Consider the following 12,770-nt stretch of genomic DNA (forward strand, 5'->3'; position numbering starts at 1 on the left):
CCTATGCAGGGGGTCGGACTCGATGATCTATTGAGGTCCCTTCCGACCCTAACGTCTATGAATCAGTCTTCGCAGATTAGTTTAAACTGAGCAGATTGAACTGATAAAGCAAGTGAATGGACATTCACTTTTGATTCTGGAAATGCAGCCACATGCCTGCAGTGGCATTATACCACTATAACACCTCCCAGCTCAGCTGGAGCAGACAGCTTGGGCCAAGACTAGAGTGCTCATCCTGCAAGGAGGGATTTGCAGGGGAGGGGCAAAGTATCCTGGGATGCTGGGGCACTGAGAGTTAATTTGAACCTGGAGGGGATTTGAGACAGATGTTCAATAAACCAATCTAACTTAAATCAGTTAAGTCTGATACTACATCCATCCAGGTTTATCTTCAACTGGTTTCAGCCATTTTGAAAGCAGTTTATGTGCATTGAACTTCTGTTGTGTTACAGATTTAACATAATTTGCAAACACTTATACCCGTTTGTGTAATTTCTGTCCCTAGCCTTGCTGTTCCCTTAAGAATCCGCCCGAATTTGACCAAGTTATAAACATGTGAAAAAACATGTATTGCATATGGCCTGTAGATGCTTCTTGGCATTTAACAGTTAAAATATCTGAGGACTCCATATATGCTGTACTGGTTCAAGCTCTACAAGTTTCTATTAGTAAATTAGACTAAACACATACCATCCAGGCAAGGTACCAGCCTGGAGCAGCTGTTGCAGAGAATGTCTTTCTGAGCCCCAACTCTCTTGGAGTTGAGCATGCTCAGTTGATTTTCCTGTAATAGCTGGTCCAGGTCAGGGTCTTTGCTGAGCACCACTGTTGAGAGTAGGGATTCCAACTTGTCCTGCTAGCACCCGAAGTGTATAGAGAAGGGAGGCACCTGGCTCATGAGAAAGGGGACAAGACCTGAACTAGGGGAAGAGAATGGAGTTAACGCAAGGCAGAGAGAGAATGGCCTTATTCAGACAGTTGTTTGTGAACCTAGAGGATTGGAACGTGTCCCTAATGTGGTTACTGAATTCCCACAGGATGCTAGGCAGGTTACTTCAACCAAGTTTTGTACAGGTCAGCATTAATTGTGCATAGCTTGAGACTCAGGAATCACTTTCAGAATGCTGGAGTTGTGCATTAAATGTCTCAAGTACTATATTTTGCTGAGTGCTTTGAAAAATTTGATGTTAGACAACTCAAATTGGGCCTCGCAAATCTGTGGGCATCAATGCCATAGGAAAGTCTACCCACAGTTGTATAATTCTTTGTTCAAAGCTGGGGTTTGAATAATTTAGTCAGTAAGGCCTTAGAGCAAGAAATTGAATAATAAACAGAAAATAAAATATGCAGTCGCCACTCATTAAATGAACACCATCCACTCTGCACAGATCTGAGACTGGTCTTATAGAAAAAATGTAATCCTGTAATTAAGATTGTATCCTAATGCATATATACAGAAGAATTGGTGAATTGAGATTGCAGAGGCAACTGTAATTTTGGCAGTTTTTTACTAAATACAAGAGTGCTATTATTTAAATAGCACTTCCCAGGCAAAGAATTCTGAGAGGCAATAGCTTTGTCTGCATAAAAACCTGCCAAGTTTACAACAGCCTTGTGAAGTAGCTGTTGAGTTTGTAATAGAACAGCAGTCTGCATTCTCTGGTTCTAATCCTCACTAGCCTACATTTCTTCCTCATGTACTTTAGTTGAATTTTTTTTTTTCAAAAGATGGTTTGGGAGAGTCTGAAGATGGTTGACTTCCTTTGTCTGACTACATTAAAAAGAGATCAGGCCTGAATTGCAAATTTGATCTGGGACTCTGTGTTGGCCAAACATGGAGGTTGGGACCCATGTTCAATAGAAACTAATCAGTGAGAGCCATGTGAAGGATAAACTTGTCTGATTTCTTTTTCAGTTCTTGGGGTATTTGAATATATTGTTAAGCCTTTTGAGAAATTTACTTTAGTTTGTAAATATTGCCATGAAACATGTACGCTTCTTTCTGTGACAGCTTACAATGAGTCTTTTAGCCATTTTTACTCTTTCTGCTGTGGGAATAAATTTGTCTGGCAAAACTTTGTAAAATTAAAACTTCTGTTTCCCTCCTTTGTCTTGGTTTTTAAACTACTTGGGAGGAAAAATGTCTCATCTGTAGTCTGTAAATTCAGTATAATTTTAGTTTGCTCCATATGTGTTCTGTAGTTAAGTATGAATCGGGGAAAATGAACCACTTCCAGAATAACATGAGCGAGCAAGCAAGTCTGTAAAAAATGTGACAAATGCACTTGAAAGGTAGATCATTCTTCTAAGTCAAATCTCATTTGGATACATGATTTAACTTTATTTTCCTGCTGTAATTTAGGGGATTTGTTCATGCCAAATTGCTAAGAAATCCATTTGAGACTAGATGGATGTCAGCTTTATTACTTGAAAAGTTAACTTTTGTCCTTATTCCCATTATAGTTGGGCATCTTGTTCTGTGGCGGAAGGGCCTGAGTGTCAAGCTGGTAACCAGAAGGCAAGCAGTTCAAGTCTGGGTGTTGGCAAGTGATCTTAAGTCTCAATGTATGGTCCTTGCTTGGCTGAAAATTTGGGGTTTGGACTAGATGACCTCCAGAGGTCCCTTCTAATTCTATAAGGTAGTTTTGAGAGGTCCAGAATTCTAGATGGAGCATGAACCCTAAAAAGCTGCAGTGATTTAGACAGACAAGGTTCTTTGGGTATATCTAATATCTTTTATTAGACCAACTATAAAATAGTTGGAAAAATTCTTCTTTGTGAGCTTGCAATGAACAGTTGTTCTAACTATTTTAGTTGGTCTAATAAAAGATATTGGATTTACCCAAAGAACCTTGTCTGCCTATGTCTTTAAACCAACACAGCTACAACCAGTACCACTTAAGCAGTGATTTAGAAGCATTTTAGATGGATTGATAAAACAATATACTATATTTGAACCTAAATGTTTGTAGATTTAAATATGTGCTTAATTTTATGCCCTGGGAATAATTCCATTGAAGTTTTTGTGACGGTGTGTAAAGTTTAAACATATGTGAACATCTCTGAAGGATCCAAGCTTTAATAATTAAAAATGAACATAAGTGGAACTCTTAACATACATTATTAATCAAAAACCTACACCAGATCAAAGGAAGGAACATAAAAGCTATATAATGTGAATAGTCTAGTAGAAAAAGAATGCCACACAACTGGCAGAGTATACTTTGTTTTAAATAATCTAATCTGCTTCTTTTCCTTGTAGCATTTGAGAAAATGGATGTAACTGGATGCTGCAGGGATCTAATTAAGATATTGGAGCAAGCGGATAACATGAGGGAAAAACTCACCCCACTGAAGTTAATTGATGCTTGGCTGGGGAAGGGTTTGTCCAAGTTACGAGTTGCTGATGTTGTTTCCCCAAAGTTCCCTCGTGATGAACTGGAGAGGATTGTTGCTCATTTAATACTGCAGCAGTATCTGAAGTATGGATGACAGTGTTTACAGTTACTATCCCTTCCTTTGAAATTTGTTAGTTATTTCAATATAATATTAATTATGGACGCTATAGTAGTACCTTCATTTCAGAAGTGCATTGCTTGTCTATAAAAATTTAGCACAGAAGAATGTTTTCCAGGAGTAAAATAAAAGTGACAGGTTATTTTTCTTGGAGAGAGAAATTGGAAAATTAAAAAGATAAAAATAGAAATTTATAGCATGAAATACCATTTTTTCTGCCTCTTGCAGCTTTGGCTATGGACAGTTTCTAATCAGAGACCTCAAACTTGCAGTAAGTTCCACTTTTTTGGCAAGTCAGCTGCTGCACTACCTTGACTGTGAAGAGGTGAGGAAGACACAGGAGTCTGCTCCTGTAGAGCTTATTGTAGAGATGGGGGTTTGGTGAGGAAAGAGGCTTTAAGGAAATACAGTGAGAACACAGAGACACACAGATAGCCACACACGTTCCAGATAAACGTAAATTCTGTACAGCTAATCAGACGTGAATTTTAAAAAGTTAGTGAACGGTTGCTAGAATAGGTAAATCAGAGTCAAGGTGCAGTGGGGGGCATTTGCCCATAAGTTTCTAACTATATCCATATTTTCTTTTTACATAATTTCAGTTCTAAAATCTTAACTTTGTATTAATTTTTGCAGGGAGGATTTCAGTTTCACAGCTTTTGCTACAATATCCTACTTGAAGATAGGACCAAAAGCTAACCTGCTGAAAAATGAAGCACATGTCATTACCATGCAAGGGAGACTAGACAGGAAAAGTGCAATCAAGGTATTTACATTGACTTATCACATGATTATTTTTATTAGGATTTACCATAGCTGGTTACTCTCCATGATATTAGGGATGTTTTTAGCAGTGTACTTCTGATGCCTTGTTAAATATGTTTGTTTTGATCCTTCTGCGATAGCAGCTTTCTAATTACCCATCTTAAGATGCAAAGAACCTCTTCTGAAGTATCATTTGTCTTTGTTTTTTATTTTTTACATTTGAACTGAGAGGGTTTATTCATCATTTCACTGTTTATAATATAATGTGATTTACACAAGTGACCTATATTTAGAAACCTAATATCAGTAAAAACATAGTTTTTGCCATTCTGAAAAATAAAAACAACTCTGTGTGAAATCTCTTTAACAGCTTTAATTGGGCATGGGTTCTACATTAGGCAGTGTAGTGGTGCTTAACTGTATTTGAAATCTTTTTTGACAATAACTCAAAAGCCCTAGAGATATATTTTAAGTTGCACCTATCCAAATCCCTAGTAAGACTACCAATTTCAGTCATGTTAAGGTTTTATAACGTCATATGACAAGAATTTGTGTATTTACATTTATACGAAGTATTGTTATAATTATTGTTGTGTACAATTTAATCAGTTTTTTGCTTGTTCCCCCTACCCCAGTTAAAATGAAGTAGAAAACCAGTGGGATGTATAACATTGGATACCACTTAAATTTTACAGTTATTTTGACATACATGTTTGCCTGACTGTCAGATCTTGCTCATGTAAGAACTGTGTTCATATGATCACAAATTGGCAGTCAGACCTGTGATCAGTTCTTGTGATGTAGAAACTGTTTGCAGTGAAGCCACATTGGCATTGGTATGAGTGGAGGAAATAATTGCTGTAGTGACTAGTCTGGAAAATATCAACTATTCTACTTCATAATGTCTCAGAATATTTGTCAGGGTTACATCATATGCATTTGTTTGTAGATGTCGTGACTGACATTATAAGCAAATCTTGGATCAGCTGTATCAGTTTTTCGGTATATGCCAGGTACTCTGGGGAGGATGATGCACTATCAGTTTTGACCCACATATTTCACCCTTGAAAAAGTTTGTGCCAAAGGAACCACCCACAGGTGTTGTTATGAACAGAGAGAGAGGAGTGTGGCTCAAAATGGTCTGTGGCCACCAAAAGAGAAAATGTCTACTTTGCAATAATGAGATTTTGAGTTTTAAAGTGTGTTGTTTGTATTGCCTTCTTTCTAAGAAGACGGAGGAGGAGGAGAAGCTGAGTACCTTAACTGAGCTTTATTTCTAATTCTCAGCTCAAATCTCCTCGGCCTTCTTTCTCTGAAGGGACTGGTGGAAAAGCACTTAACACTTCAGGGACTGTCCAAAACTCAACTGCAAAGAAGGCAAAGGAGCATAAATGGTCTTGCGATGAGAGCGACTTAAAAGCAAAGAAGCTTAAACTTGAGAAAGATGACAATGACCAGATAGTGGTTCTTGATTGAGTTTTAGAAAGAAAAGTACATATAGCACCCTGTCATACTTGCTTCTCTGTGGAAAACCCAGTGCATAAGTATAAGTTGTATTTTAGTTACTGTATTATTTAAAATCCAAATGTTATGTATTATTCTGCCGAAATGTCTGGAAAACAAATATGTCCAATTCCTGGCTGTCTTCTCCCTCCCCAAAACTGACAAAAATATCTAGTATCACAGTGGTAAGTAGCTAAAGGGGGGAAAAACACAAAAGCTTTATATCAAAGAACATGAGCAAGCAAACTACTGTGCAGTTAGAATAGAGTGGAAATCACTGTCACCAGTAATAGACTGTATGCATGCTCTTGCCTTGCTGGAATTGAGAGCAGATAAAAGGCAACTTGCCATTCTTCTTTTTGTGGTGGATTGAGAGCAGGCATAACGTTATCATAGAATAGCTGATGCACTATAACTCTCTTGTCTTCCAGTAGCTTGTTCATGTGGCCATGCTCAAAGTAATATGTATCTGGTGATATGAAGGTAGTAACTGAAGTGCAAGTCCTTTTGTTTTTGTTGCCGCCTTTGCCATCTTTATTTTACACATGAGATATGATGGTATAAGATACTTTTGTATTAGATGCACTTACAACTTCCATATAGACAAAAGGCATCTTTATTACACTGCTTCTTGTGATAGGAAAATTAAATTAGACCATTTGTTCACATACAAGAATGGAAATGCTCATCTTAATTTAACTCTTGGAAACTGATGCCAGATCTTAAACTTTCCAACTGAAATAAAAAACCAAAGGAATTTAAGGGTAGGATTTTCAAGAGCATCCAACAGGATTAAGTACTATATTCCAATAAAAAGTAACATTTCTTGGTATTTGAACAGATTTCTTTTGGGTTAGTTTTGCATTACATTATTTGGGGACTGTACACACAGTTGTTTTGCTAATTAAATAAAAACAAATTTTACACTCAGACCGTAGAAAAAGTTTGGTGCATTTGAGACTGGCTCTACTCTAGTCCATTTTAAAGTCAGTGGGAGGTCTGCCATTTTCTGAGGGATGATCACATCCCTCTGCTCCAGTCTGTGCTGGGGTAGACTGTGGCAGCATTCTCCAGTGATCTGTTGGAGCATGTGCTCCGTAGCATGTGGAGCAGTGGTAGAAATGTTACTTTTTATCCTTATACCAAGATTCGTAAGTGCTTCAGGCTTAGAATATAGCCTCTATATAGACTTGGAATCTGTTTTGTAAGATCAGTGCTTTTTGTGAGAAGTGTATCTATTCATTTAAGAATATCTACTTTTTATGCAAAGAAAACAGAAACTGAACAAGCCCTATTTCTAACACTGATCTATCTGCTTAGATCAGCATTTCTCAACCCATGGGTCATAACCCAAAGTGGGTTGCAAGAAAGGGTCATGAACAAACTTTAAAAATGGATTCTCCTTTTAAAGAAGGAAAACAGGGGAAGCTGTGGGTTTTACCTTGCAGGCTGGCAGAGTTCCAGCCTGCAAGGGACTGCTTGGCGGGGCCCCATGATGTACACACATCACCCTTGTCCCACACACCCATCCTCTGCCCCACACACTGGGGACCTGGGGGTGGGTGGCAGCTGCTTAAGAGTGAGGGGCACTGGGTTGGGACTGGCCATTGGTGTTTACAGATGGGTCCTGGTACAAAATGCTTGAGAACCACTTGCTTAGATGATCATGGGATTAAGCCAAGAGGGAAGCAAGACATCTTTATTGGTTTATCTGTAGTGAAAAAGGAAATAAATCAAGTGTTGGGCAGACAGAGAACACGCCTCAAAATATAGAGCTAGACCCTGGACTGGTGTATGTTGGTCTAGACTCACTAATGTCAAAGAGTGTTATGGTGATTTTGCACTAATTGACAGTTGGGCTCCTGATTTCAAATTTCAGCATGGGAGCAAAGTAAAGACAGACTATTAAAATACTGGTGCCAGCTGGCCTTTTCTGGAATCTGCAACATGTTGTTCAGCTTCAACTGTGACTATTTTGTGACATTTTAAAAATAATTCTAAGAAAAATTCCAGGTGCTCAACTCTCACTGGGTGCTGTCCTTTATGCCTCTTGCAGCCCCTTTACTAACCTCATTTTTTCTCTCCGTGTAGTACCCAAATGATTGACCACGTAAGATAACTCAATAGCTCTTTGATAACAGCCAGGATTAGCAGGAAGCTGTGTGCATTAGACAGACAGAAAATGTTTAAATGTCTAATAACCTATAACACATACATCCCAGTCTCCACTCACCGAACTGCAGTTAACAGCATGGGGTTTGTTGGTAGGGTGTTCATGTGTTCTCACTGGCCAGTGCAGGCTTTAGAAAGCTATTTATTAGGAAAGTGGTATCCCTGACTATTGTGCCTGTGGTTAAATACACAAAATTTTATACTTGCTGGTTTCTTTTTTTCAATGAGTTCTTGCATGTATTTTTAAGTTTGTTATATATGTATCTAGATGGACCCAGACACGTACACCTTGAATTTTGATGAAGTTGCTATCTGGATTGTACCTTGTTCCATGTAAACTGGGATTTTACATTTTGCTAGTTGTGTCCTGGTAGCAATCTGTGCTTCAGGTACTTAAAGTAATATGTATAGAAATTAAAAAAAAAATGAAGATAAAACCATTGGTCAGTAAAATTTGCATATGCTGAGTGTAATACCTCCGTGGGATGGTAGAATGAAACACCAGGAATTCTTAGGTATTTTAGATTATTGGCAATTACTTCTCCAGAAGATACAGGATTGTATTTAATGTGCTGATTTATTCTTTGTGGCACAAAACTTGTTAGTGTGTAAAGTATAATTAAGATGAGGAAGAAATGTTGAAATATGACTGAATGTGCAGGAAAATGAGGGTGTGACAACAAATGGTTTATATGCACATTATGAAAGTGGTAGTAATTTGGTAAATTATGAAACATAATTTAATGTGGTTATTTTGGCATTACTACTGAAAAGATGTCATAGACTTGGCCTTGGCATGGATTTTGGGAAGTAATTTTCATCATAATTTCAAGTAAAGCTTGATTCTAAAAGTTTGGAATTTTGTATGTAAAAGTATTTCTAGTAAAACAAACCAATTTGTCTTTCTAACCAAGCATGTGCAGGATTAGAAGCTGCAGGTAGAAAAGGACTTCAGTTTGATGGGTAGAAGACAGTAGGTACACTGGAGTAGACGACTTCAGAAGAAGGGTAGAAGATAAATGAATATCTAACATATTGTCCTTGATGGATTTGGAAAAACAATTTGCTATTTAAAAAAAGTAGTCAGCTGTGAGCATACCCCCTATCCTCTGTTTTATTTTTGCTCTTTGCTATAAATCCATCCTGGTAGGCTTTTTACTTTTTGCAGACTTGTAGAAATTCTGTATTTAGTAGTTTCAATGCTGTATTTAAGGCATGTTATATGTGGCAATATGTCCTTGGATTAACTGTTTATCTGAAAAACAACAAGAACAAAAATTGCCACATCTTCTCTCATAGCTCTGGACCATTGAGACCAGTTCCCACCATTCCAGTCCTACAAATCCCAGTGGAATATCACTGTAATATATTCCAAATCACATAGGACCAAATGTGGACCGTGTAAATTTAAAGCGAGCACTATCCACCTTTTCATTGCAACTTTACGGTGGTGACAACCGGTAGACTTATCATTGGCAGGCATACAATTTAGTTTTTAAGGCTCAAGACCCACGTACCAACTATGGCCTGTAGGCACCCTCTCTTTGCCCTTGTGTACTTTGCATAATATTTTTATACAAGTGACTGTCTGGACTTACTGCACTTTTTATTACTGAATTAAAAACTGCATTCCTTTGGAAGGTTACTGTTGTGCTTCAAAAATCATCTGTTTTGGAGACTCTTTGAAAGATTGTAAGTAAATCATAGAAGGAATGTACACATCTTGTGTTGCCAAGTAGTATATTTTAGTCCCCTTTGTCTCAAATATGAGTGGCTTTAGTAGTAGAGAATAAGTAAATGCAGAGATCATAAAACTGGTGGCTCTGACAGCAGTGCTTCAGTTTAAGTAGCCTTGCTCCCCCCAGCCCAGTAGACAGACTTGTATCTCATTTCTATGCCATGATCTCTTAATTGACAGGTTATATCTACTTACAATCAACCTATTCTTCACTGACTTACATAGGTATATATCCCCTTTCTCTGGCTAGGAATAGAAGATAAAAATACTGACAACCCAAACTCAGGTGTAACCTTTTTCCTGGAGGAAGGGAAAGACAACAGGGAAGTTGAAAACTGTGTATGAAACTCTGGATCTGTGAACAGGCTCTCACTAGTGCATTTCACAACTGAAGCATAGACTAGGCATAGAGCATGTGCACAGACACTCAACAAAGCTCAGCTGATGCTGAGCAGCTTTTGTCTATAATAGAAGCTTGAGCTTTTTTTATGCACCCATCCAGAAGTATAAATCAAATTAGATATGTACCACATCAAGACACAAAAAAACCCAGAAGCTCCCATTTTATTATAGTAGTCTTAAAACAAGGCTAAGGTGTAGAATTTCACATACAAATAACATGACATTTAAATTCCACAGAAAGTCAGTATATTTGCTCCAGATTAAACCATAATTTAGTCTCCAGATTTAAACTGTAATTACTCTAGCCTTTAAGTAATTAGGCTAGAGTAATTTCCTAGGAGATATCCTAATATAAATAGCTCAACAAAAAGTGCTGTTGCAGTCCTGGAGTCTATTAAACTTGGGAAGAAAATTGCTGCTTTAGAAAGCAGAATTTTAATGGAAAAATGCAAGTGTCATTTCAATAGCATGTATTACAAAATACAGAGAAAAGATATTAAAGAGCAGCCTTAAGGTGCCTGTTTCTGGAAGACTGGCCAGTAATTTAAGCAAACCCTGTGTTCAGTGTATTAAGATTTAAGTTAACTTTCATTCTTACCTCATAATTCATAAGCCAGAATTTCTAAAATAGTGTTGAAACTCCAAAGAAATATCAGTTGCCCCAAAACAGCTTTTGGGCCTTACCTTCTACACCAACATTAGAAACTATTGCAAGAGTGCAAGTAATTCTGAACGGGTTGGGTTGGATGCACGTACGCATGCCACAAAGAACTTAAAGTCCATGGTATATGCTGCCTGAAGTGTAGACTCCATTTTTGGGAATACACTGATAAAAAGTTTTGTAATATCCAAAATGTCATGACATGGCAGCTATCAAGTGTTTCAATCCAGAAGCCTCCTCCAGGGTATACTGTTAATGCAAGTCTTCCCAGTACCATTTTTTAGGAATTGGGATGTTAAGGCACAAGCCCAACTTGCTGAGATGTGTGATAGAACAAAGCAGTATTGCCAAAACACGAGATTAGCTAGTTTGAAGGAGTTAGCCAACTGTCAAACACCTAAGATCATTCCACCCTGGGTGTCACAGTTCCAAGTACATTAACACTACTACATTTTCAGTTTTACAGAATAATCATAACTCCTCATCTAGTCTAACTCTTGCCTACATCAGAGCAATACATGGGTTTATCCCTGTATTTATCCAGTATTTCCTTTTCTGCTCCTGCATTTCAGCACATTTCCCAACAATTAGCTGAGGTGAGTGTCTGGAAATACCAGCAAAAGATCTTTCCAATGTGACTGCAGTTCTACCTGTTCCTTTTTTTCAGGGATTTTCAGATATAATTTATATGCTGTTTAATACACCTCAGTACTGAAGGTCAGAACCTTAATAATGGAGATTGATATTGTGGTTTCAGTCAAAGTAATCCTCTATGTCAACATTTGGATTCAGGAGATCTTCCCCATAGGCTGAAAGATCCATCTGATTCAAAATCAAATTTTCAAAGGTTTCTTCCAAGTCCGTTTCACCAATCAACACAGCTCCCATCATTCTTCCAGTCTGCATCACCACTTTAACATATTCTTGTCCTTTGGTACATCTCAGCATTAGTTCATGGTCTGAACCCAGACCCTGAGCATTATATTTTCCCAAAAGCACCACCTAAAAAAGAAGAAGAAAAAAAATAATGCATTGATTACAAGTTCACCACAATGTGCAAATATTCTCTTTGCTCCAAATACTGTAAACTTCAAAAGGATTAAAGTTAAGGGAAGGCAGGCAGGGAACAATTCTCTGGGTAGACATCTACACAATTCTCATTGACTTGAAAAAGCATGACCAAGACTGGGGTGGCGAACATGCAAGCAGTTTGTGTGTGTGGCATGAAGCAGACCAGTGTGAGGACAGGCAGCATAGCAGCAGGGCAGAAAGCAAAGCAGCAAATTGGGCATGGTTCATAGAGAAGGAAGTAGAACGCAGAGCAGCAGATCAAATGGAAAGCACAGGGCTGGGAACAGAAAGCAAGGGACCAGATCGGGTAAGGGAAGAGAGTCGGACTGGCACTTGGGGAGGTAGTGAAGCTCATCTGTGGCACACCTGCCAGAAGGTTGACTCCCGCTGATCTAAAGCAGGGATGTCAAGCTTGTTTGGCCACCTAGGCTAGAGCCAGACCGCATTGTTCCTCATGAGCCAGATCCAGACCCACTTCTGGCACTGGGGTGAGCAACAGTATTAATCCCACAGGTACTCAAGCCATTCTGCCTGCTTAGGGAGCTGGGGGCTTAACACAGGAAGTACATTTAGATCATCCCAGGACTAGGAATCAGGTTCCATTTCTCAATTTCCCATCAAGTCATTGTTCAATGCTGAGATAAGGAAGGAAAATGCAGAGTGGTTAGCTGGCTATCTTAAATAAATAAATAATTTACCTATACAGAACTCTAAAACTTGATCTTACTAGAAGCTGCACTGTGTCTGGATTCATAGCAGAATGACTTCAAAGAGCTTGCTAAGATGAGTCTTATTCGTTTTGCTCTGTGGTTCATAACTAGGGTTCTACCAAAATCATGGCAGAAGCGCACTCCATGGCAGCTCCTTTAATCTTGGTCCTTTCACTGTATACCCACCCTACTGCCCCTGACTAGCAGAGGGGCCCTGGCAGCCCCACTGCTT

General features: G+C 38.4%; 2 protein-coding genes across 6 annotated transcripts in view; one reads left to right on the top strand and one right to left on the bottom strand.

Moving 5' to 3' along the window:
- RECQL (RecQ like helicase) overlaps window positions 1-7,211 on the top strand; it is a 30,115-nt gene extending 22,904 nt beyond the window's left edge. For all 4 annotated transcript variants that reach the window (XM_025191320.1, XM_025191319.1, XM_006035152.3 and 1 more), the window contains 3 exons: window positions 3,263-3,482; window positions 4,153-4,282; window positions 5,569-7,211. In XM_025191320.1, coding sequence (XP_025047105.1) covers window positions 3,263-3,482; window positions 4,153-4,282; window positions 5,569-5,757 — 539 coding nt within the window. In that variant the 3' untranslated portion in view covers window positions 5,758-7,211. The remainder of the gene's footprint in view (window positions 1-3,262; window positions 3,483-4,152; window positions 4,283-5,568) is intronic.
- Window positions 7,212-10,240: 3,029 nt separating this feature from the next.
- Window positions 10,241-12,770, bottom strand: part of PYROXD1 (pyridine nucleotide-disulphide oxidoreductase domain 1) — a 26,389-nt gene continuing 23,859 nt past the window's right edge. The window contains exon 12 of one of the 2 annotated variants that reach the window (XM_025191322.1): window positions 10,241-11,759. In XM_025191322.1, the coding sequence (XP_025047107.1) occupies window positions 11,511-11,759 (249 nt within the window). In that variant the 3' untranslated portion in view covers window positions 10,241-11,510. The remainder of the gene's footprint in view (window positions 11,760-12,770) is intronic. The other variant, XM_025191323.1, reaches the window with a different exon arrangement.

This window comes from Alligator sinensis, unplaced genomic scaffold (genome assembly GCF_000455745.1).
Source record: "Alligator sinensis unplaced genomic scaffold, ASM45574v1 scaffold1599_1, whole genome shotgun sequence".
NCBI classification, from domain to species: domain Eukaryota; kingdom Metazoa; phylum Chordata; order Crocodylia; family Alligatoridae; genus Alligator; species Alligator sinensis.